The sequence below is a fragment of the Falco peregrinus genome, chromosome 5 (genome assembly GCF_023634155.1).
Source record: "Falco peregrinus isolate bFalPer1 chromosome 5, bFalPer1.pri, whole genome shotgun sequence".
Classification (NCBI taxonomy): domain Eukaryota; kingdom Metazoa; phylum Chordata; class Aves; order Falconiformes; family Falconidae; genus Falco; species Falco peregrinus.
This window is the reverse complement of record NC_073725.1, coordinates 58,467,091-58,492,990: the sequence shown is the minus strand read 5'-3', so window position 1 is coordinate 58,492,990 and position 25,900 is coordinate 58,467,091. Positions and strand designations below refer to the sequence as shown.

Sequence of the window (25,900 nt, the reverse complement as noted above, 5' to 3'; positions counted from 1 at the left end):
CCTATGTTCTCCTGTGTGCTTGGATCTTCCAGAGGGGTAGTTTCAAGCATTTCTCTATAGCACTGTAGCAGGAAATGTTTGCAAGGAAAGAGGTAAAAGTGCTTTGTTCTTGCATGTTGGAAAATGAGGAAACACTGCAAAAGCCATATTTGGGAAATGAGAGAATCTTAATGATGAAAGAATGAATTTTAAACACTAATAATAGCTAACAAAATGCCATTTTTTTTTTAATTAATCTGATGTTTAAGATTTAAAATTATGTTGTTTGAGTGCAACAGAAGGTGCTGCGCCCTGGTCCATAATTAGAATTACTTCAAAGGTGAACAGAAAGGTGTTAGGTTGATGGTTGGACTCTATGATCTTAAGGGTTTTTTCCAACTTAGATGGTTCTATGATTCTATTACTTTATTCCCATGTAGGGGCAGCAGTTTTGGACAAAATCATACCTGGCATGAACACATCCTTAGTGATTATTTTACCTCAGAAACATACAAAAGCCTGAATTCACCACAGTACAAATTTAAAAGCCTGGATGGATTTTTAATATTGCTTCAGCATTAATAAACGAGACTTAGCACGCTGTCGCAGGGTTGAAAGGAGAATGGTTATACCCAGCTTGTTGGTGCTAGGATTGCCCCAAAGCCAATTCAGCTGCTGAAGCAACATAGAGTTTCTTGAAGAAGACTGTATGTGGTGATGAGTTAATTGCAGTGAACAGGTGGGAGTTTTTGACATTCTTATATCTGGAACTGTGAATTTCTCCAGGCAAAACTGCTTGTGTGAACTTCATGAAAAGCAGTCAGGCATACTTGGAACACAGTGGAGGAATGTTCCTTTCTGTTTATGAAGTTTGATACTTAAATCAGAGAATAGCAAAAACAAAGGCGTTTTGGATCCCTCCAGTTAGGAAACACTGTGCAGGTAAAGCTACTAGTGAATTCCTGCAGACCAGCAGTGTGATACATAGCAAGGTTGCCTCCTTGGTGGGGATGCAGAGCTCCATTATTATATTTCCATTTATCACTTTCCTGGTTAGAAACAGTTAGCAACTGACCGCTGATAATTAAGAGTTTTCTCCTGCTTTTGTGATAGCCCTATATCCCTGACAACACGCTCCATAAAGGTTTTGTGGCAACTGTCCTTTTACTTTCTGGAGCTCTTCAGTTACTGCTAACCTTGTAATGTTTGTGCTATCTATAGTGTTCTTCAGGACTCCAAGATGCCCTGTATTTAATTTATTCCAAAAGAATTGTACTAGAGAGAATATCATCATGACATCTTTCCCTAAAACCTACCAAAGGTTATTGTGCTTGGCAAGTCTGTCCTCTGCAATGTCACTTCCCGAAGCCATCAGGGAGGTAAACATTCTGTCTCAGCTTGAGAAATCCCTCCAGCTTATGTTCTGCAAGAAGACACACCAAAATAACTTTTTTCTAGCTCATATTTAGAGTGAATGTTCCCATAAGAACAGCACACCCAACTGCAGCATCTTTAGGCAGGGGTCAGGATTATGACCAGAAGTGATGGAGGTCTATCAAATAGTGAAACTGAACCTAGACCAATTTTTTCAATATTTATGAAAAAAGTTACAAAGATGGAGGAATTGTGTTTAAAGACTATTGTTAACTACCACCAGCTAATAGCAAGTCTGACTTAGACTTGCTTCATCAGACTTTATCAGTTTACTTTCTGGCATTTCTCTGTCTCACCAGCCAAGGAAAGGTTCTGCCAGTTGCTTCACAGAGCTGAACAATAAAAAGGGCCTGGCATGTGCAGAGCTGCCCATCTCTTCTGCTCTCCAGATCATGGACTGCCTTCCATCTGAACAGACCCTATCCCAGAGTATCTGCTGACCAGTAGCACCATTCCAGATACTGATCCCCTTCTGCTTTGGAGCTGCCTTGGAGATACCTTGGAGAACTGAACAGATATATTGTAGTCACTGAGACCTAATCCAGCAAGCACATTGCTGTCTTGGCAGGTGGGATCACTGTGTTTTGGGCAGGTCTCACGCCAGTGAGCCTTCTCTGTGGTTTCTCAGCCTTCTTCCCTTTTCTCATTTAACATCAGTGTAACTTACTGTCTGCTAGGGCTGTGCAGTGGAAGCCCATGCAATGGCTGCCTGTGCAAGCCAAAACTTACGTGTGTGTTAACTAACTCGCTCTTACATGTAGATAATGGTGTGGAAGGAAGAACTATTTGACATTCGACCATCTCTCCCTTCTCTTTTTTCTCATACCTGAGCAAATCAGATGGCTTCTTCATTTATTCCTACGTTTGGATAACTGTCTTCAGTTTTAGTAGCTGAATTCACAAATTCTTAGTTATTAATATTTTTTAGTAACATTATAAACAAATCATTTCCCACCTTGTGTTTTATCAGCACCAAGAGTGATACAGAAACATAAGGAAAATAAGAATGCAGCATCAGTAATCCCATTAGCCAATTCACTTACCACAGTATCTCATCGCAGGTGCAAGATAAAGGTAAGAAAAATGACAGAATGTGACAACTAACCAAATACTGGTGTAATGATCCTTCCCCTTTGGTATCTCTAAGTGTCATCCACTTCTAGCAAGAGTAGGATAGCCTGAAATGAGAGATTAGAAGAACAAGAAATGGTTCAACTAAAAGGTTAGGTTGACTGTTTGGAAAAAGATGGTGCAAAAGAAACCTTGAACATGAAATAGTAGTTCAGAAAAAGAGAATGGAAATGGATGGGGAGAAGAGATGAACTTTGGATGAGAAAGAGCTATCTGGTATATTGAATACACACTTCAGGGGTCACTGGCAATCTAGGAAGGCTGAAAAGAACATCTGTTATGCTTTCCTGGCCCACATTAACAAACAGAAGATTTTAGGTCCAGAAGTGAAAGCTATATAATGAAAGAAAAAAAAAAAAGATTTCACTGGTATCTTAGAGGTCTATATTGCTAAGAAATACATAAGCATGTCCCAGCAAATTGTTTGATCAATCTACACTGGAAGAAAAAAATGTCCAGTATTTCTGATACTTTGAACAGAAGGAAAATTCCTACTTCATCCTCAGTCTGGCAACAAAGTGGTCTGAGTTTTGCTTTGAATGGGCACATTCTGTCCCAGTTTATCTCAGGTTTTACTAATTCAACCACAGCTTTCCAGTGCTCTGCTACCAAGTGGTAGTCATAAATGATGAAGAATCGAATTCCACGTCTGTTGCAAATTAATGCAACTGGAGTATTGTCTGGTTTGGGGTTCCTCAGAACAAGAGACCTATTGGAGCAAGTGCAGCGGAGGGGCAGCACGATGCTGGATCACAAGATATATGAGCAAAAGCTGAAAGATTGGTTTGTTCAATCTGAAGAAAAAAAGGTGAAAGTGTGGATCTTACTTTTGGCTTCAACTACCTAATGGGTAGTTGTCGAGAAGTGAGAGCCAAACTCAGCTGTACACAGTGATACAGATAGTAGTCAATAGGCACAAGTTCCGACAGGGGAAATTCTGATTAAATATTAGGGAAAAAATCCACAGTGAGGGTGGATAAACTTTGGAACATTTTGAGAAGAGATGTTTTGGCATCTCTGTCCTTGGAGAAATTCAGAACTTGACTAGAAAGACACTGACCAGCCTCATCTACCTCCAGACTTGAATCTACCTTTGCAGGTCTATCTGCCTTGAGTTGGGCTAGTTGAACTTCAGAGATCCCTTCCAGTCTAAATTACTCTATGATGCCATGACAGCAGCCACACAATTTTCAAACTTAAATATTATGGCTGAACAGGACTTACCCACATCACATTCCTCAACAGCCATATGTATTATCTGGGAGTCTGAGTCTATACTGATCAGTATTATACTGGGCATGCAGTTCTAGACTGTCTGTACGATAAGGTGACAAATGAGTGCAAATTAACAAGAGATTTCTTACCAATCCACCTCTGGAATCAAATGATGACTCCTCTGTAACTTCTCCAACTTCATGTCAGATGTCTTTCTGAGAGTTTCTTTGGTACCCCCATCCATTAATAATATTGGGATAAAGATACTGAGTGGTTTCAGAGCTGAATGTGGTGGCACAAGTTTAGGCTTTTTTCTCTGCCAAGTCCAGAGAAAATATGTGAAGGCATCAACTTAGTAAGTGGTTTTATTGATCTATAGAAAGATTTGAAAGAGCAATAGAGATGTTTTGGCAACCCCTCAGGAAAATATAGCTGTTTGGGCAAATCTGTTGCAGTTATCTGCTTTGTGGTTCCATGGAGCTAACGCAAGACAGGCCAAGCGGATCTTAATACTAGTCATTAGCGTAATGCAGAGCTGCTAGAGTTCTGGACAGATTGAGGGCAATGCAGTTTCCTCTTCTCTCCAAGTTCCAGGGAAGATGGACTTATGCAGGAACATTCAAAGGTTAGAGGTTCCTAGGTTAGACTTAGGGCAACAGCCACCCTTCTTTGCTAACCAAACACTGAGTAGAATTTGTCCCTGAAGACAAATTAGTCACTGGAAAGATCAAGAATCATGTAAATTTTCTTTTATATATTAATACTTTTCTTGAAGAGAGTAGAACTGGAGATAGTATTTTAATAATGATTGTACTATGCTACCAGTCTTAGCATTCTCTGCAGAATTTATCAGCAAAGAGTTCATACCACTACTTCGATTATCTATACCTTTGTATGGCTATGGCTGGAGTAACAACACAGATATAATGAGGCAAAGAGCAAGTCGTCCTTTTGTTCTTCACCTGGTATGCTTTTTGCTGCTTCTACTCGTGAAGCTTGTACCTGCTGCAGCCAGAAATGCATGTTTGTGTTAGAAGACAGATACTGCAATATCTGGACACAAAAATTCACCAAAATACATCAATACTGCCTTCTCCACTCCCACCCCTCCTTCTGAACAGCATCTATAGAAAATCTCTCCTCCTTTTCAATAAAATCACAGTAACTTTTAGCCTAAATAGCAGCAATAAGATCCCACCACAGCACCTTCAGACAATGGCACTCACTTTCTCCCTACATGTATGTAGCGCCCACCACTCATTTCTCAGGCTCTCTGACATCCCATTCAATAGAATCCTTCCGCTTATGTCCATTGTGTCCACCCTCCTTACCTTCAGCTTCCTCCTATAAATTGTTTTGTCTGCCAGCTGTGCAAAAGGTAGAATATCTGATATCTGCAAGAACATAAAATATAATGGGTTACAGTTAAGGTCTCCTGCTTTCCCATGAGTAGAGGGCTCATCCCTTTAAAGAACAGCCAATAATCCAAATGACAAGCACCCAAAACATCCAGATAGGAAAGAGAGAGTATTAATGTATGAGCATGGATAAAGTCAGTGCAAGCCTCACTTTCTGATACACCTGGGAACCCACCAACAGAATACAAAGTCATAGGAAAAGGGGTTTGTTCATTCTGCTGCTCATGTGACTAGTTGGCATCTATTTGAGAATCTCTAAATGTTTATGCTGTATGTTCTGATCAGTTTACAGCCTGCAGTGTCAGCCTTAAACTCGTAAATGTTTAAACTGCTTAAGCTGGTTTTCTGCTTCAGCTGAATACCATATTAAATAAAAGAGAAGTTGTTTTTTACAATCAAAATGTATCTCAGTGTTACTTTGTTTCATTATGTTGTATTGTTTCATTATGTGTGTGGTGACATGCATAGATATACCTGGCTGCCAAAAAAGAATCTTTTGTTAAAACTGATAATTGCCCAACTCAGTTTTCTACATTTACCCCATTTTCAGTCCAGGGCAAAGGTGTTTGCTCCCTGTATAAGTAAGTAAAACCCTACGATGAGAAGGGCTCAGAGGAGATGGGCAAGGGTGATGTGCCCAGGAGGCGCAGGGAATGAGGTAGGGTGAGACTGACCATAAGCTGTTGCAGAGAAAGCCAGCTTCAACATAAAAGGGGCTGGAGGGTAGCCTTTGTTTTAGATAAACAGCCATCAACAGTTGAGTGGATCAGCTGGTGATGGAAGTGTTTCCCCCTGAGTACATTAAAAGGGAACGTCCTCTTGAGCCAGTAAGAGGAGCAGGGGGGTGGTGTGTATCTGGCTCAGCTCAACTGAGAGTATAAAACCAGAACAGGTACAAAAGAATTTCAAAGAGAGAAATGAAACTGAGGTGCTTCTGCCAGCAAACTTCTTCACAGTGACTGAGGACACCCTGCATCATGGTGGCAAATGTCCTAGAGAGGGTAACAGAGATCCTACTGGTATTGTGATTGAACTGTTTGTTGCAATTGCTGAATTTTGCTAAGTGTAACCTTACATTTGTATTGCAATTTCAGCATATTAGGTATCAATCTGCTAAATTGAAAATCCCATATAATGTCAAATACCTTCAGATCAGTAGATTTTTATATTAAAGTTCACACCTTCCATGAGTGGAAGATCTAAAAGAATCTGGTCAGAGAGTATTGGACTCTGCCACCCAGGCATGGCTGTTGTTTCTGCAATTATCCAGTCAGGAATATAAATGAGCAAATATTTAGAGAAGGGCTTTTCTAGTTGTTAAAGATGGGGCAATTGGAGAAAAAAAAAATTACAGTTTTAGAACCTGTTTGCTCATCTTAATGTTTATAGAGACAGTGACAACAGCCATCTTAAGGTTATGAATTTTGTATGTTTATCTATGTATACAGAAACAGGTATTTTAATTGCAGGGCAATTAAATTAACTTCATAATGTTTCATAGCATGCCATGAATAATATACAAGTAAAGTGAAATCTATCTCCAGAGTTCCTGATTTGATGATGCTAATTAGTGGATTTGAATCCTACCTCCAGCTGTAGTAAAGGAGAAAACCATGGGCCTTTTTGGCAGAGGCTTATCATTTCCAAGTGCCACATCATAGCCCCACACATGCTGTCCAACAAGCCATTTCTCATAGGGAAAATGCAATGGCTGAAACCTGGCTTCCTGGCCACTACTTAAACAGTGCCCGTGTTTCATAGATTTAAAAAAAGAGGATCACTGTAAATGCCTGTGGAATAATAAGCCACTTCCTCACAAGACACTTTCTGGCTTTCTGAAGGCAAATTTTATAAACCTCCTTCTCCACATAACCAAATGTCCTTCCATCCCTCTTGTAAAGCTTTCATCTTATTCCATCTCTTTATGGTGTTGCAGAGCATAAAGGTGTTTGCTGGGTTTATAATGCTGCTGGCCTCTTGCTAGGGCCAGTCCTACTCAATGCAAAGTTGAATGCCCAAGTCCTTTACCACAGCAGAGGGAAAAGTCTGTGGCTGGCCTCAGACTCCAGGAAGAGAGGTAAATCCTCAGAAATGCTGTAAGATAAGATCTGCCCTTGCCAGACTCTTGGCAATGGGATGATAAGGGGTATGTGTGCCTCGATCAATACAAAAAGACAGTCCTATGGTTCCCCAACATTGTAAGTGAAGAGTGGAAGCATACTTGTGTATTCCCATAAATCCCAACAGTTTTAAGATTCTGGGTGTAATCAAACCCAGCTATTAATACCATCCCTTCAGCTTTTGTTTGAATTTCAAGCCAAAGAGTGTTTACAGGCCCAACATCCCCCAAATAAAATATTTTAACATACCAAAGTAATGGTTGCTATAAAGCCTTTTAATTTTGTGTGAAAAATGTTGGATTTTGCTACCTTAAAGAGTATCCCTACCCTGTGCACCAGGTCTGGTATTATGAACTGATGGTACAGTTTGCAGAGGAAAAGATACTTTATGTCAAAAGTCAACCTCCCTCACTGGAAAAAGAAAATTAACCCCGTTTCAGTAACTAAAATGCTGTATGAAACTTGTAGATAAATACAAGCACTTCCTTTCTTTTCCCTCTCACTTTTCTCACCTTTTTTCCTTTTCAATGTTAATTTCTTTATATTTTATGTGTTGCAAGAAACTGCATGATAAAAACGTTCTGGTTGAGCTATGAGAATTAAACCAGCCTCTAAACATCTTGTGCTGTAGGTGTTTCATGTCCGGTACCTAGAAAATGTTTTTATTCTTTTAAATTAATGAAATTAACTTATTTCATTTATATATATGAAATGAAAGTATATTCATTAAGAATAAAAGTGCTTATAAAATAACATAAAAGTGTGGCCCCACCTACAGGGCATTTCATTTCTTCAGGAAAAACCCACCATATTTAAGCTTTTATATGTGTAAATATGCTTGTGTGTTCATGTTATGTTACAACAGGACCCAACTACAGCATACAAATTGCTTGAATTTTCTCTTTTGGAGGCTAATGAAGCTCAAGTGTTGCAAGAAATATGAAGATGACTAATCCAGGCGAGGCACTGGTGTTATTTTAGATTAGTGCTTCCTCTGGCCTTTATATTATTCTGACACAAAAATGCTTGTGGCTGACAAAGTGCAGATGCTTAGAACAACACATTGCAATAGCAGAAGATCCCTTTGACCTTCCCATCGTGTGTGTTCCTGTTTCCACAAATCCAAAGCTCTAGTTTTAGCTTGAAAAGTTGAGGGCAAATTGAGTAATGAAACAAATCCTAGATTTTGTCCATTCTGTTTGTTGAATTTGATACTTTTAAAGCATGTCTTCTGAGAGGCAATTTCAGACACTTCTCTTAACGTCGTCCAATTATGCATTGGCTGCAGCTCACTGTATCTATCAAAGTGTCACAGATGCTTTCAGGTAGGCAATATACTGCTTTTTCAGACCCAAGAGAGGGGAAAAATCAGGCACCCCAGAGTCTTCTCCTTAAGTAGGTGTTGAGCGAATTAGCCCCATTACAATTCAACATGCATTAGTCCATTAAAGAGCTGGAGGAAGATTCCTTTGTGTAAATGACCAAATGGCTTCACTGTGTATTTGTATTAGTCATTTCCCGTTGTTCTTTAAAGAAAGTTCTTGATACCTGATGCTTGAAAGGTCTTAATTTCCACACAGGCATAACTTAAAAAAATAATAACAATAATAAAAATATATATAATATGACAGAAAGCATCCTCATATATTTAAAAAGGTAATTAAATATTTTTTTATTATCATCAAATTACATTACTTTTTGGCTCAAAGAACACAAGATTTTCTCAATTTGCAAATACCCATATATTTATCCTATGATTAATGTGGCTCCTTGTACACAAAACTTCTCTTCCTTCCCCAAGTCATTGCTGCTGCTGTTCCCAGGACAGATTTAACGGGAGATCATGCAAAAGAGCAGGTATCTGAGCCCTCAGTCAGAGGGCTGGGGCAGCCCACCGGGAATGAACACGCTTAATTCAAATCAGCAGGATTAGGGCTCTTCAACTGGCTACTAGTTACTTCAGCTGGCTACTGGGTTGGAAAGCCTTGTGGTAGTGAATGGATGCCATGACCATGAAGACTGCCTCTTCTCACACTCCTTCTGTTACACATGAATTTTAAAGATCAACTGAAAATGTACAAAAATTGGGGAAAAAAATACTGCATGCTCAGTTCTCTTTTACCACAGACTGCCAGAGCCAGCAAAGCCATTGCCAGGAATCCAAAAATATGAGGTGGAGATGCTGAAGAAAGACCTCACAGAGCTATGTAGTAGGTGCAGAATTATTTTATCAAGATTTCAAAGGAAACAGTGAAAATTCCTGCAGAAACCCGTTGAAGATAGCAGGCTGTGATGGGCTCCTCTATTCCAGATCAGGTGGAAAGAATCGAGAATGTAGTTCAGAGTGCAGAAGCTGGTGCAACGACTGGGGGTTGTTGGGTTAGATCTTCTCTTACAACTGTTTCGCACATAGAAGAGGACCTCATTTCCCAAGCTTATTTGACACTCTTTTTCAGCTATTCCAATCTGATGAATAATACAGTCTCTACATCACCATACTCTGCCAAACAGATGCTTTAGTCAGTCGTCTTAGTATGTATTAAATAGCTTATCCACTTGTGCTCTGCATATAGGTCCTTACAACTGGCTGCTCCTGAAGGCTAAAGTGTATCCACAGCAACCTGGACCTTCATTCCAGGGTGTAATATCTTCAACTAACTGAAATTGCCTCTGATTTACACCAGATAATCAGGTTTTTGTGCTTTGCTTCTTCATAAAAAAATAGAGATATAATGGATAAAATAAATTTCTTAAAGAGTAAATATCCTGTGTCTGATACAGCTAGGCAAATCTCTAGATATGCTTAATGCTGCTTGATGAAATAGTATTAGGAATATTAATTTTCTAACTTGATTTACTTCACTACCTTAATTCTCTTAGTATTATTTTGATAGACCACTGAGGAGAGAGAAAAGAGCAATCCATATTTTTCCATTTGAGTAGATGATAAGCAAATTTTCCTGATTGAAATGTGCATCAGACCATTTAGAAAGCTAAAGAGTACTGTATGTAACAGAATGATTTTAATACATACTTACAAAGAAAGCAATTTCCTGTTACTCTGTAATACCAATTATCCATTGAAAAGAGTCTGAATTTTACATCACAATGATTTTTAAAAAAAATATAATTTCATTCTCTGATAAAGGGAAATGAGATTCCTTTATACTAGGTCTTTATTTTGACAAAAACGCCAATTAACTACTTTATACCATTTAGACTTCACTATTATGTGAATCAGAAAATGGCTTCAGCTATTCTTTTAAAATAAAGCAGCAATGTAATATATTATAAAAGCTATTCTAATCTCTGTGCAGTAAAAGGCCTTCATAAATCACTAAAAGCTCTCTGCAGCATCATTTCCTTGGTTTCAGACTGGGCTATGAACCCTACGTATAATAATACTCATCCCATAAACAGCAATTTACAAGGGTTTCCCCTCTTGACCAGAAGATCTCAGTCTCCGTTGTATTATAAAAGTGTTACAAAAAACCAAACAATCAATGACACATCCCTAAATGGAAATTTTCTGATATAAATCTCATCATGGTCATTTCTTTATCAAAAGAGAAAGCATAAAGAGGGTAAAATGGTCCTTAATTTATCTGTTTAAAACTGTATCAGTTTTTTTCATTTATTTTTCATATTTATACAAATTAACCAAAATTGTTATACTGAAGTAATACAGTCACAGAAGTTACAACATAATTTTTTTCAGTCTGTTTTGGTTGGCATTAGAAATCACAGTACTCGCAATCGAAAAGCTATCATTTATTGTTTTAGTCATAGGTACACTGCTCAGAGTATGTAAGGTTTCTTTTGATTAATGAGTATATAATTCTGCATTGCATATCTGAAATCTGTCAAAGAGTGTTAACGCTGAAATATTGTTAGGAACAGAGAAGAAAAGGTATCACAACACTGACATTTTTCCTTTCCCAGATGAATAATTCAGGTCTATTTTACACGTTAGATAGTAATGCTTTCTGTTTGGTTTTCCTCTCCTTTCCCTGACATTGTGCAGCTGAAATGGTTCAGGGGGGTGCGTCTTTATGAAATGGAAACCTGGGGGCAGTCACAAAACGGACACCCACACTGTATCCTTAAAAGAAGATGATCGTGAAATGCAAAAGGAATTCACAGTTAAGATTTCCAAATCGTACTGAACTTTTCAGAAAGGACCAGAAAATAATCTTTACTAAATCTGGTGGTGGTGTGAGATCCCAGACATATTAAAAATTGATTGCACTTGTGCAATTCATGAGCTTTCTCCCAATTAAAGCTGCCATTGTATTCACTATTGTGTCCCTGTTACTATAGCAATGAAATCGGTATAAAAACCTGGATAGATACTGACTGATTGCTACACCTGATATATAATTTTTCACAATCTACATTCCATTCATTATTTCTTAAATTGCTATGAAGCAGCATAATTTACCATAACGGATAGGTAAGAACACACATACCAATTACAACATCATCAGGAAACACACAAAAATAAGTTGGAGATTATTTTAAAAGGAACTAAGAAATGAAATTGGTTTGTACTAGTTTTAAGTAACCATTCCCTACCTTAAAGTTACTGCTACACTGTGGGGGGTGAAACTGAAGGGCAATTTGAATCTCACTTTAAGCTGACTATTCAGCTTTATTGTAGATTAAACTACTTTACATTTAATGAATATTCTTCTTTTCTAATAGCAAACATACATCACATGAATACATTTCGCTTGTCTTTAAGTATTAATTTTTCTCAAGTTCAAATATCCATTAACATCAAATATTTGCCTACTCCCATTAAGCCATTTCTGTATCATTTGCAAATTGCTCGGCTTCTTAAATACCTCTGTACATTTTCCTTCTAAACACCTTGATTTTTTTAAAGACTATTTCTGTATGTTTTCTTTACAAGTGGGTAATGGTGTTTGGTTCGTCTTCTTCATTTAGCAAGGCTGAAATTTTGTCGCAGCAGCATTTACATTTCTACTTTTTAAAGTATCTTTTACTTTGAGGTTTATTTCCCTCCAGATGCTCTCATCAACTTGAATTTGCTGAGGTTGGAGATCTTTCTCTTTTCCTACTGATGGAGGAGAGGGGGCTTAAAGAGCCTTGCTGGGAGTTCAGTGGGCAAAATGAGGATTTAATTTCGGACAGGGGAGCAAAAGTCAATGCCAAAGGTGCCTCACCCTTCCCTGTCCAGCAGGGAATCTCTACTTTCTCCCCATACATTTAAAAGGAGGTGGGACATGTCTGGATTCCTGTTTATACTCAGGGGAGATTTCATCAGCGTGGTCAACAGAGCCTAGATAACTGCTTCTCTTACTGTTAAATAAACATGCATTTTGTTCAGCTATTGCAATTAGGCATTTCCGCAGTCTCCAGGGATTTGCTGCCCTTTGCAGGCTCTGCAGGGAGCTGTGACCCTTCCCAGCATGGATGATGTGAGGCACCTCCTTTCCCAAGCAGTCACGGGGTAAAACTCATTGACTGCTACAGCTGATTTGGTTATCTCTTCATCATGGGTCATCAAAGGGCTTGGATAACTCTGTACGCCACCGAGGGATGTACCTTGAATGCAACCTGGAGGAGAAAGTGCCCTTTGAAAACACCCTGGGATATTCATAATTACTGAGAGCTAAGCTTATCTCTGATTCAGCCTGGGCCAAAGCTGACAAGTAACTTGCCCATCTCAAGGTTAGTACCATGACCTGGGAAAGTCAGAGATAGACATGAGATGCCATTCCTGCTTTCTTCACCCATAGATGACTATCGCAGCACAGGCAAAGCTAGCAGGTTGCAACAAGGCTTCACTTTGTCAGGTTCTACTGTCTATGCCGATCCACCAGACCACATTGCTCCTTGTGTCTGCTACATCAGGGTTTTTCCTCCTCCATCCAGGCTCTCTTCCCCTACTCCTCAGAGCTATTTAACCACCTTGCAGGAACAGCTACAGCTGCACATCATCTGTGCCAATCAACCCACTGTCTTTGTTCACCCTTAGATGACAGAAATTCCTTCTTGCCTCTAGAAACTGCAGGCTATCTTTCCCCCAAAGCAGAGGAGAAAAGCAAATAGGGACGAAGGCAAGACTAGCCACTGCGTCAAGTCTGCTTTTTGTCTATAACTTTGGGTGAAATGCGAGTAAATTAGCACTGGAGATGGATATGAAAGTTATCTATGTAGGTGATGTTAGAGACACTTTATAGTGGCATTCTTAAAAGTGATTAGAAGCTTACATCATATTGATCGCAATGTCATTCAGGCACTGAAAATCCTATTGGACATCCATATATTTCTTTGGGAGGCATAGATATATTTTTAAATCTATATTTATTATTTGTCTGTTCCCTCCACATGAGTGCAAGGTGCAGATGTTTATACAAAGGAGGCGAACTTTACCCATCTTCACGGGTAGGTAAGCAAAGCTTCAGACAGCTCAAACTTCATAAAATTAATGGGTTTAAAGCTATGTAAGACAGATAGCTTGCAGGGAACAAGAGATAATATGAACGAGCTTGTGTCATGAAGTCTGAGATTCGTGTGACTGATCCGACCATGCTACTTACTGTAGGTGGTGTATTTAAAAGTGTTTAAAGTGTGATAGTGGTGACCATTGTGAAGTCAGATGGATTAATAAATCTCTTCTCTGTTTTAACCTGCCATGAGGCTTCCTAATTTCATTTGTGAATAGTCCTTCTGATCATTACAGATGTGCTTTTTCCCATGACATGAAACCTTCTGAGCAGTGCCCTGTCCAAAGCATCCAAGACATAATTTAATTTCCTACATCAACACTGTCATTAAATTCAGAGCCCAGTGAACTAAAGCTTTTGCCAAAAGATGACAATGTTCCACCAGTGCATTAAAGCTAGAGACCTGGTGTACCATCATGACTCCTTTCCCCAATTTCTTACAGTCCTACATACTTTGAAAGAAGGTAACTTTAAAGATAGAGGGAGATTGGCAATCAATCAACCCAAATTCCACAGAAAATAAAACATCATTTGTCTCAGTATATTGCAAGACTATTTTCTTGAAGGTGTCTCTTCTACCTCATCCAAAACTGCTAAGAACGAAATACAGATGGGGTAACCAATTGTTATATTGATCCTGACTGTATTTAGCATAGGGAAGGATCCAGCACCCAGATCTTCTGGGTCTAGACAGTGTTCGTATCTTTAACGCATTCTCATGCTGCAGAGGTACCATCTCATATTCCATCCAGGGGTCACTTGGCTTTCCTTCCTTTGATTCATCCCATTTTACCTAGGTGAAATATTAGATGTCCTGAAAGCAAAGTGTTATTTGAAATGAATGTGTCAGCCTTAGCTTCTCTCTCCAGTGTCTGGTGATTAAATTTTCCTGTTGTGCAGCCAATGCTTAATGCAAAGAAGATGTCTTCCTTCTGCCTTGAAATTTCCACCGGCTGGGTAATTCAGAAATACTGCACTCAGGAGCCTTTGGATCAGACTGTAAGCGAGGTCATGCTCTGTCCCTAAACAAAACCACACGGAGAAACGGGTACAGTCAGTAAGAGAAATCTTGGTTCTCCTGCAGGAGTGGCAGGAACCTCCAAAGTTGCACAGGTCCCTCCTCGGAGGGGAGGACTTTTGTTTTACTTCCCTGTTATTGAAGAATAAGAAAATTTAGTTTTACGGACAGAAGTTTACTGTGCCTTTTAGCTTCAGGGCCAGAGGATGAGCCCTGTCCCTCTTTTCTAGCAGAGCAGGCATAGCTGCAAAGATAAAGTCTCTCTCCTGTCCTACCCAACAGTGGCTTCAGCCGTGGAGCAGTTGCAGGTTCCAGCAGTGAGTGAACTCTTCCAGGTTCCTCACCTGCTCCTTGCATATATCATCATCTGTATATCATTAATCTGAATCATAAAGATGTGCTGGCATTTAATTTATATATATGTGCGTATATACATACACACATATATGTACAAGTATACGCACACAGATCCAGAGAGGTAACAGTCATCAGTTTTCCTGCCTTCTACCCAGCTTCAGTCATAGTCTTTCAGTTTAGTTTATAGATTCAGCATCGCACATTTTCTGACTTTACTAAAGCAGAGCACTGAAGTGGAAATATTCAAATAAAATATAAAGGCCTTTTATAAAAATACTGTCACTGTACAGACAGCTCTCACTGTGAGGCTGACAGACACATTTCCCCCACCTTTCCCATCTACTTTGCTCTGCTTCACTCCCGATTTTCTGTGAGACACTCAGAAATCCAGAGATGGAACAATACCTTAAAGAAATACTCAGCTCGGAGCCTCCCCAGCTTTGCTTACTGAGGTTACAGCCTTTCCCGTGAGACCTTGTATAATCACATCAGTTAGTCTGATGGCTAAATAGACGCCTCCCTCCGCACCCCCCATGTACAAATAACACAGTTCCTGAAGGAAGAGTATTGCCAGAGTGGCGAGGGATTGCTGAAAGGGGACATAGGGATGGTAAAGGCAGTGAGGAGCTTTTTCCAACTATTACTTGGGGGATAACTGGGCTGAGATATGTTTGTCTTGCATAGAAAGAAGTGACTCCTTGAACCTTCCTTTGAGCAGGATGGAAAATAATGTAAGTCCTGTGGTTTGCTGCACTTTCTCTTCTTAGAAAAAAGATGGTTTGTGGTAGGGTCTCCTGCAGGATTCAGTGACCTTTTATTTGCCTGAAAGACTTTAAAGGACCTGAGCAGAAACTTTTTTTCTGGGTGAGTGGCGTGTAAAAGAAAATGAAAGTGGGGAGGAGTGAGTATTTATTCTCTCCTGTGCAATATGCTTGCACAGGGGTTTCCCCTATGTTTCTGACTTGTTATTTTGCTGAGATGAGTTAACTAGGGTCAAAAATAACACATAGAAGAGTGAGTAGGTATATAAGGAAGGTTTTCTTCTATGCATAAAAGTGGCAGAGATATATTTTACATACAAATCTCAGATTCTTTAGTTATAATACTTATTTCAAAGTAAAGAGAAAAATTTCAGTAACATTAGGTTTTGTAACATTAGTCTCTCTTACATAGGTTTATGCTTAGTAACATTGTTCTGATACTAACATTTATTTTTTGAGACTTAAGAAGAATGGATCTTATTTTAAATGAATGTGGTTTTTGTTTAAAAAGGCTTAATTGAATTTTTTTTAATTCTGGAATATGCTGGGCTGTGTTTGCTGAATGCTTTTATCGAGATAAACTGGAGCAGATAAACTAATACATGAATATTGATGGGGAAGCAAATTAACAAATTATGCAATCAGAAGAACATACAATTTGCTGTTAGGTGGTGAATTCGCAATAGAAAAGAAGGCAGTCTTTTAAAACTCACAGAAATGGTCTGTTTGCTTTGATGAAGCAGAAGATATTAAACATTTCAGGTTTGCATTTGAAGCAGCTGCAAAAGCTTTTATCTGCTCGGAGTGGTTTATGTGTGTTCAGTTCACCACAGAGACAACAGGTAAGCCTCTTGAGAAATGATTTTAAGTGGAATAGAGCTGTACAATATAGGAAAGCGCTTTATTAGGTTGATAGGGATGATAAACTTGTGGACGTAACCAGTACAGAGACCTCAGAGAACCAGGTGCTCTGGAGGTTCATCCCATGGTACCAGTACTGTTCCTTTGTCATCTTTCATAAGTTTTGATTTTTTGTTGTACTACATCTTGATTTTCTTTCTAATTATTTGACTTAACCTGAGGCTATTTTCCATACCAATGGAGAAAAGTTCTTTGAAATTTGGATTTCTTTCTGTAGGATGAGAAGGGCAAATCATAAAGTTAATCATGAAAAGTGAGGAGCCTAATAATGACACGAGGTGTGCAAGTGGGTTGTTCAGAACTGGCTTCTGTTTAGATACATTTTAATTTATTTAGAAAAATGTTTCTGTGTAGAAAAATGTGGCAAACAAAAGACCATGTAATTTGAAAATTTTGTACAACTTGTGGAATCCCTGAACTTCTGGCAATCAAAATTTAAATTGTATATTCAAGAGGGGTTTGTTTTGCAAACTGATGTGAAAAGTTTTCTCACTCTTTTATTAACAGGAGGGGTGTTTTTTTCCAGATTTTATTTCATGGACCACTTCTGTTATGATCTTGGGGAGAAACATTTCTTTTATATTGTATCTGAAGTTTTGTCCTCTAAAGCATATATTCAGCTGCTAAAAGACCTTTCTGTATCAAAATGTACATGATGAAACCAATCTTCAGAACTACAAAACAGCAAATCTGTGATACTTTTAGTGCATTTAGTATTTTCTGTTAATGGTATCAGTCCAAAATCCGATCTCTGTATTTCACTGACTTTCTATAGCTTTTGCTAGTTGCAATCAAGTCATATTAATATGAGCTAAAAGTTTATAGAGCCATTAATCACATTAACCACATTTGAAACACTGCTTGCATGTGACAAGAAAAAAATCTGACATATCAGCAGTATGGCCTTTAGAGCCCTAAATCTGAATTGCAAAAAAACCAAGTTACCATTTATTAATGTCACATGAATACAGTTGCAGCAACTCTTACATAGGTGCCCTTAGCCTCTGGCTGGCTGCAGACAGTGAGAGCTTCGTTCTCATTCCTTCAGGCTGAAGACAGTTCAGATCCCCACTGTTTGCTGCAAAGCTTGAATATCCATAAACTCTGGCAGGCGGTTCAGTACAGCATTATAGAAAATATGTGGTTAAAAATCACAACTTGCCCCTCTCCTGGCTGCTCAATGTAACCTGCAGCACATGCTCCTTCCTTCCATGGCTGTCCCTTTGGCAGGCCCCAGCCTGCCAAGCTCGGTGAAATGGATGAATTTCCTTTCCTCCTCCTTTTCCTCCTCCTCTTCCTTTCTTCATGGGGTTGAAGAATGAGAAACTCACGCTGTCCACCCCTGCTTCTTAAATCTGTCCCCAGACCAGCTGATATTTCATGGTATGGCACTTCAAAATTGAGATATGTTCCATTTCACTTGGGCTTTCTAAGCACACGTAATATTCAGGTTAGGAGAGGGATGAGTCTCTTCTCTGCTTTGTAAAACTGCACACCTGAGCTTTAATGCCCTGTCATCTGTGCCCAGAAACCAGTCAATCTTCTCGGTAACAGCATGGGAAGGACATTATTATCTTAGTCTCTATGCAGTTGTCACCATATAAGACCACAGTGTGGAGGATCAATGGACCTGGCTCTCAGCACACTTCAGTCACAGGCACGTGCTGTTTGGTGAGCACATTGCTTCCCTGTACTGCAGCTCCAGCCATGCCGTGCATGGTCCTGGGCTGTGGGGTTTCCTGGGGTCTTCTCCACACCCTGGGTTCCTCAGAGGTTGGAGAGATGGTCTGGCATCCTGGTGTTGAGTCATGGTGTTTCCCACCAGTCTTTCATTGTCTTCTGCCCCCACTGTCCTTCGTTATGGGCATGGGTAGGGGATGCCTCGCTGATGTACTCACATCAAACTGTGCTGTCATTGTCCCGTTTACTGTTGGCCTTCACAACCTTATTCTGGCCACTTCTGAACACTTTTGCACTTCTTGACGACCAGCAGTTTGCTTTCCATGGTTTGGCTTCTTCCCTGGGCACATCAAAGCTACCAGTTAAAGTTCATGGGCTTATGCTAATAACTATGCTGATTATACCTAACTCACCCTAACTCCTACAGCCATGCACTAGCCTATGGTCATTAAAAGCTTTTCAGCTCTTTTCTCTCAGATTCATGTGGTGCCACAGAGTATCTTAACTTCCTCAGTGCTTGCAACTGGCCATATGACAACTTGTCAATTGACTTGCTCAAGCACTTACCGAAAGTGATCTCTGCACAGATTTAAATTATTTATGATAGCAAAGTAGCTGAAAATTAGTCCACCCTTACCATGGAAAAGAAAATGTGACTTAACACTTCACTAATTGCTAAGAAGTCTTGTCCTGTAAGTACTCATCAAGAAAGGAATGTAATATAAGGCAAGCCTAGAATTTTTATGTGTTCACGGTCTGTTGGTTACTAATGATGTTTGCCCGGTCCTACCACTGACTATGGAATAACTAATCTCTGGAAGTTCAGCACCTGTCCATCAGTTGGGGCAGCAAAAAGAGAAAGTCAAATGGGTGCACAGTTCACTTTATCTCATCTCATTTGAGATATCTCAGGTCATCAACTGAAGTCAGCTGGCACCCTGAGATGTGATTCGTTTCATTCTGAAAGAGTGTCTCAGCAGGCAGTTGGAGAGCTGGTGGAGATGGAGCTGTCTAACTCAGATGTCCGCAGTGTGGTGAGATGAATCCCACCAAAAGGGGCTTCTGGATGAATGCTAACAAGCTTTATCATGTCTTTTTAAATCATTTTGTGGATATCCACACTGTTTGCTACCTTCATTCCCCAGTGCTGGGAACTGTAAACTGTAAAGCCAGATGAAAAGAGTGGAATTCATCTCATGCTAAGTTTTATAGGCAATGGAAAAAATCAGTTGCATTTTGCAGAACTCTTCATGCATCTTAATCTATATGTTTCCTTAGCATTAGCTGGTCTGTGCCCTCTGTGGTGTTGATTGAAAAGGAGGTATAGGGTAGCTAGATCAGTTGTTGCCATCTTTCATTCGGACATCATGCTGGGAGACTCAGGGACTGGAGCTCTTGGCCAGGTTGTCTGGAGAAGGTAAAAAAATTCTGGGGTTGCACCTGGAATATTCAAAGGATGGTGCCACATCTCAGTTCAGGTAAGGTGTAATGTTCTAAAGGTGGGAAACTAATGGGCAAACATGCCGATCATTGTCTCTTTTGGCAACCTGAATGGAGCTACGCTGGATGGTGGTGCTCAAACCTGTGAGATGATTCTTGTAGGCTGCTCTAAACAGGTAAACTAAATGGGCTGAAGTAGGAATAATATTTGTTTTCCTTATATAGAGGCATAGGGCAAGTGTGTGTGTGTGTGTCTTTTGCTTTTCAAATTAATGCAATATTTTTATTTCTTTTCTGTTATAGTGGTGGTTGGTGGGAAGATAAGAGGCAAGGGGCATAAACTGAAAGAACAAGGCGTCCAAATGGATTGAGACAGTCAAGTATTGGAACATATTGCTCAGAGAAGTTGTGCAGTCTCTGTCCTTGGAGATTTGCCTGGATAAAGCCCCGATCTTATGACTGACCCGACCCATTTTGAGGAGCAGGTTAAACTAGAGACGTCCTGAGTTCCCTTCCAACCTGAATTATTCTATGATTAAAAAATTGCATTGTTAATATAAAAAAGATATTATCATACATGTTTTAAAGACCATTAAGACAATGTCACTTTGGTTTGATTAAATCATCTGCCTCAAAATATAGAAAAGTTTTTAAGGAAAGAATAGACCAGTTCTACAGAAGCTTTGAACTGCTGTTAACTCAGTCATTCCTTATTCAGTGCTAGAAAAATTCGTCTTACCTGCTGGCAATTTAGTTATAGAAAGATGCAACACACCCACAGTAACTTTGGGTGGTGCAGTTGGCATGGCTTTCCAAGATCCATATTGCTGTTCTTGGCTCCTGAAAGAGTTACTGGAGATACAAACAGCTGGATCAGTCCTGAGTCCCTAATTTTGCTTCTCCAGGCACTGGATGTTATCACTGTGTAAGATGCAAAAGTGTACAAAATCAACTGCACTGAAGACAACTAAAAAAATTTAGTTGTTCAAATAGGACAAAGCTTTTCAAATACCATCTTCAAGTAACTGTTCTTCCAGTTACTTAAAAGAGAATTTCTGTGCATATTATTAAAGCATTTTTGAACCAAAGGGACAGACAAGAATTGCAATCGTCCAAGCTAAAGAAAAAAAAAAAAGTAATAAGGTAATTCTGGCCAGTCTGATTACTAATTACCTTGGTGGTGCTGATCACAGTAATTGTCAACTATTACTTTAGTTGACTTTTCAAATAAAAACTAAACAGTTGAATTGTCAACTATTACTTTAGTTTTCACCTCTTTCCGTAATAGATCATGAACCCAGGAAATCAAATAATGGAGAACAACTTTTATTCATTAAGTGAGGATTGAATTGGGATGATTAGAATAGCAAGAAAAGGAGAGAAGACATCTTTGACAATAAGCTTGTTTCCAAGTTTGTCAAAATGAATATTCCTAAGGAGGAAAACACGTTTGGAAGAAATCAGCCTCACTTCAGAAAGCTATCTAGCTAGACATTTTGGGTTTTGAGAAATAATTCATAGGAAATACCTTTGACAGCTAAAAGAACAAATCATAACTTTTTTTTTGTTTTATTATTATTATTTTTCAGTCATGTTGATTTCATTAAGCATTCTCTGCTCTTCAGTCAAAGGAAAACTTTTCATTTTAAAGAGACATTAAATGTCACACTATTTTGTAGGTATTTCAAGTCTTAAGAAAAGGCTAGAATGGTACTTTGCTGCATCTGTGACATCAAGGGCAAAAAGGACTTTGCATTAACACTTTTTACTTCTTTTAGTCAAATTGCTAAGTCTATCCTCGGTCATATAAAAACCTAAATACATCTCAGCTGTACTTTGTATGTTATCTTCCCTGAGACTATAAGTAACAGAAATTATTTTAGGAATATTTTTAAGATGCTTGAATAAATCAGGAATATTTTTTCTGCATTACTCCATTTTTAATAATAATTAGATCTTATTCAGGACTAGGCTGAGTAGCTCAGAAATGCCAGTGAATGGAAACTGTAGTTTAGCCCTGTGCTCCATGGCTTGCAGCTGCTGTCAATGGAAATTTTGCTACTGACTTGTGAGACAGCAAGCACAAGACTTCATTTCCTTAATGTTTTTCTTAATGTATTTCTTAATGTTTGTTCACCTGTGGAGAAATTTATAAAACCACCAGGAAAGATTCTCCTGCCTGGTCTCCAGCTCTGCCGGCAACACGCAGATTCTCCGTGCCCTCATGCTGCCTTCCATTTCCCCATCCTTTGCTTTATCTTCCTAGGTGTTGATCAGCCTTCTAATAGTCTTCAGGAAGAATAGTGTAACCAAAGTTTCTTTTCTTTTCTTTTCTGGGATTTGAAAGATGATTTAATGTAAGATAAGAAAAAACCACAAAGAAATTTGCAACAAACCCAGAATTTTAATGGTGAAATTTTGAGACCAGGTAGACTTTTATGGAAGTGCTGTGTGGAGGGATGGGTATGTCTGGATGATTTGGCACAAAGTAGAATAAAGTAATTATTGTATTCCCTCCGTGCATTGCGCAGAAATTGTGTCATTTCATGCATCATTCACAGCTCTCATTACTGATACCACAACATCTAAATTACCCTGAGCATCAACAAAACAAACGCCACTCTGGCTAGCTGAAGACCTGAAAACTTGCGAGTAATGTTATAGTTTTCATGTTTGCTACGATACTATGTACAGCTTCCAGACTCTTAGCTTGATCTTGAAAAGCATAAAATAATGAGTATTCTTGACTGAATGTCCTATTTCTCTTCCAGAAATGTTGCTATTTCGTGCTGGAAGCAAAGGTTAATTTTCACATTTATAATTTTGTGTGCTTATTTAATGGGAGAGGGGCAGGCAGACTGCAAAAATGAAAAGATTTCACTGCAGTTAGTTTGTCACTGGCCTCCAGTTGTTCTTACAACGATGGTTTCCTACAGTTCAGGAAAGTGAGGAAAAGCTGAAATCATGTTTTCTGGGGAGAAATGAAATGGTGTTGCATGGCAGGGGAAGATACAGGGAGTCAGCACACAAGTGATAAAACTATTTTCAGCAAAACAAAGCCTCTTGATTCAGACTTTGTGTTTTCCTGGGATGTTGCATATTGTACCTGGAAAGGAAAAATGCAAGAACAGGTCACTTGGCAGTTGTTCAGCGAGGACAGCTTAAACTTTCCAAGATTAATTACTGACTGCTAGTTATGAAGTCAGCTTTGAAGGACACACTGAAGTGGTGGTGAAATTTTCTGGGTGGAAAGACCTAGATGAGTGCCTCTAATGTGATCTTCTTCCATGCAGACCCAGCAGTGATCCATCCTGGGTAAAGTCCTCGAACAGATGGGATCATTTCACAGTTTGCAGGTGGGACTGCACTGGCTCAGTAGCTCTGTGAATCTGTGATGAATGATCAGTGTCTTCCTAGAGGTCATAACCAAAGACAATATTTTAGAGAAATCTCCTTATAGAGCTTTTGAGTGAGTTTAGCACAAGGGTGCAGGTCTGGATCATCTTACTCTGTGTATCGTTCTCATTTTTTTCACTGTCAACGTACATGCATTTCATGGGCTTGCTTTGAAGCCTTTCACAGTGCTAAAGTAGAAGATTGAAAGAAGGATGAATTCACTGCACTGCCAAAGTATGGACTCAGGTAGCATTTAGTTGAATGGATCGTATCCAAGACCTGACCAAAATTCTCTATTAAATAATGCAAAGTATTTTGTTAGTATGATGTCACTTTTGTTCTTCGGAAAATTGGGCATAAAACATAAACTTTGTGCTTGACAGTTGTCAGATCAAGCATTTCTGTCCAACATGTCGGTCAGTAAAGACTCTATGGGTCACAAACCTCCTGACACCTGGATGCTGCTTGTTCCTGTGCTGACACCACCAGGGTGGGTTAACCATCTGAGCAGCTACATCTTCATTAGTTAATTTAATACTTGGTCCTTCTGTTGCAGACACAGCTTCCACACATTTGATATTGTTCTGGTTTGATGGGCTTTACTGTCCCATTTCCAAACACTGGGTTAAACTAGTACCTTAGTTTTTATCTGAACAACAGCTCAAGAGCATTTAAGGTAACAGGTATGTTAAATGAGGTGATCTAAGGAGACTTTTAAGTATATAAAGATCTGCCCAAAATCTATCAGATACCCATAATTTTAGAAAAATTCTGAACAGGCATCTCACTGAAAAAGGTATTGACCCTATCTTTTTTTTTTTTTTCTTTTTAGAAGCTGATGGTTCAGAGAGTTTGTGTTATTAGCCATGCATGGGCAATGGGTTTAATGTTCATAACTTACCTGTTATGGAGCTACTGTGCTTCCTTTCTACTTATTTCTATTATTTGGACAGAATTAGTGACAGGAAGAGAAGAATGAAAAATGGCTGAGTTCTTACTACCTGGTACGAACAACTTCCGTAAGTTCACTAACGAATCCTTGGCTGCTATCAAAAAGAGAATCGCTGCCAAGAGGAATAGTCGAAGAGTTACTATAGACCAGAAACCTGAGGAGAAACCACGCCCTCAACTTGACCTAAAAGCTTTCCAGAAGTTACCAGCTCTTTATGGGAGTCCTCCTTCAGAGCTCATTGGGGAACCACTGGAGGATCTTGACCCATACTACAAAGATCGTAAGGTTAGAACCAACCAAGATGCTTGGATTTTAATTTGTTTTATTGTGTTCCTAAGAAGAGTTTATGTGGATGATCCATCAAACAATTTTGCTTATATCCCTTTGGAAAAACTATCATCCTTTTCTAGGTTATAATAATGCTTGCAGTTGGCACAGCTGAATGACATGCTGTAATCTTCTTAAAGAAAGCTTAATTTTGAATTATAGGAATTAAATTAAATGAACTTGATTAACATTTGAATCAGAATGGAAGCAGAAGAAACTGGATAAAGGAAGAGAAAGCAGTTTTGAGTCAGATCTACAAGAAATGAGAGTAAAATTATAGACTTTCTTAAATTCCATAGTTTGAAGCGATGTGGTCCTCTCCATCTCAATGCTTATGCTCCACTTAGATGTGCAAAAAATTATCACCTAAGTGTAAAAATTATTTTAAAACATTTGCTGATGAATCCTTAAAACCTACTTAGTCAAGCTCCATATTCTAGTCATAAAGTATTGAAGAATATGATTTTCAATAAAGAACAGAGAAATGGGAACAAATCCCTGGAATTTATGCTTATTGCATGAGAAACGGCTAATACTTTGAACTAAATTGTACAGTCTTAGAGCTACAGGATGACTATCAACAGCAGCAAATAATGATAAAGGCTGCAATTCTTCGCTCCACCTCTGTATGCCTTGGCTCAATGAGAGGCACAATTTATTTTAAGAGAGCAGCCATAAGCAAGATTAGTTGTATGCACAACTGTTTGCAAGTCCTAAGGTTTACAAAAGAAGTTCATGCTGAGGACTTCTTTTGCAGGTTGACAGTTAATGGGCATTAACTCTTTCATCAGGTTATGATGAAAGGATAGCAAAGTATTGCAAAAAAGTCTTCCCGTTTAAAGAAATTACTAAAGTTCAAATCAAGCTCTTGCTCATCACTGATACAACAGGATATAGTACAAAAACATGATCTGTGTTCGACTTCCTGAAAAACTTACTTCATGTTTCTTTCTTATTTTTAAAGACTTTCATGGTGCTAAACAAACAGAAAACAATCTTCAGATTTACTGCTACACGTGCCTTATGGATCCTCAGTCCTTTCCATCCAATCCGAAGAGCAGCGATTAAAATTTTAGTACATTCATATCCTTTTGTTGGCTTCATTAACTCTTTTTGATTACAAAACCCTAAGTAATCCTGTGCTTTTGTATTTTAGAGCATTGAATGAATCTAACCTTTCCCTTACTCCAGATTACTTGTAGTTATGAATTACCTTAGAAATTATTATTGTCTAGGTGCTCTTGTGCTACTTTTAGAAATAAATAGATTTGTGTT

At 38.9% G+C, this 25,900-nt stretch overlaps 1 protein-coding gene across 1 annotated transcript in view; it reads left to right on the top strand.

Moving 5' to 3' along the window:
• The first annotated feature begins 15,734 nt into the window (after nucleotides 1–15,734).
• The window catches only part of LOC101922035 (sodium channel protein type 5 subunit alpha), a 46,985-nt gene continuing 36,819 nt past the window's right edge, over nucleotides 15,735–25,900 (top strand). Inside the window, exons 1-3 of the mRNA XM_027791763.2 lie at nucleotides 15,735–15,879; nucleotides 24,300–24,583; nucleotides 25,590–25,708. Coding sequence (XP_027647564.2) covers nucleotides 24,329–24,583; nucleotides 25,590–25,708 — 374 coding nt within the window. The 5' untranslated portion in view covers nucleotides 15,735–15,879; nucleotides 24,300–24,328. The remainder of the gene's footprint in view (nucleotides 15,880–24,299; nucleotides 24,584–25,589; nucleotides 25,709–25,900) is intronic.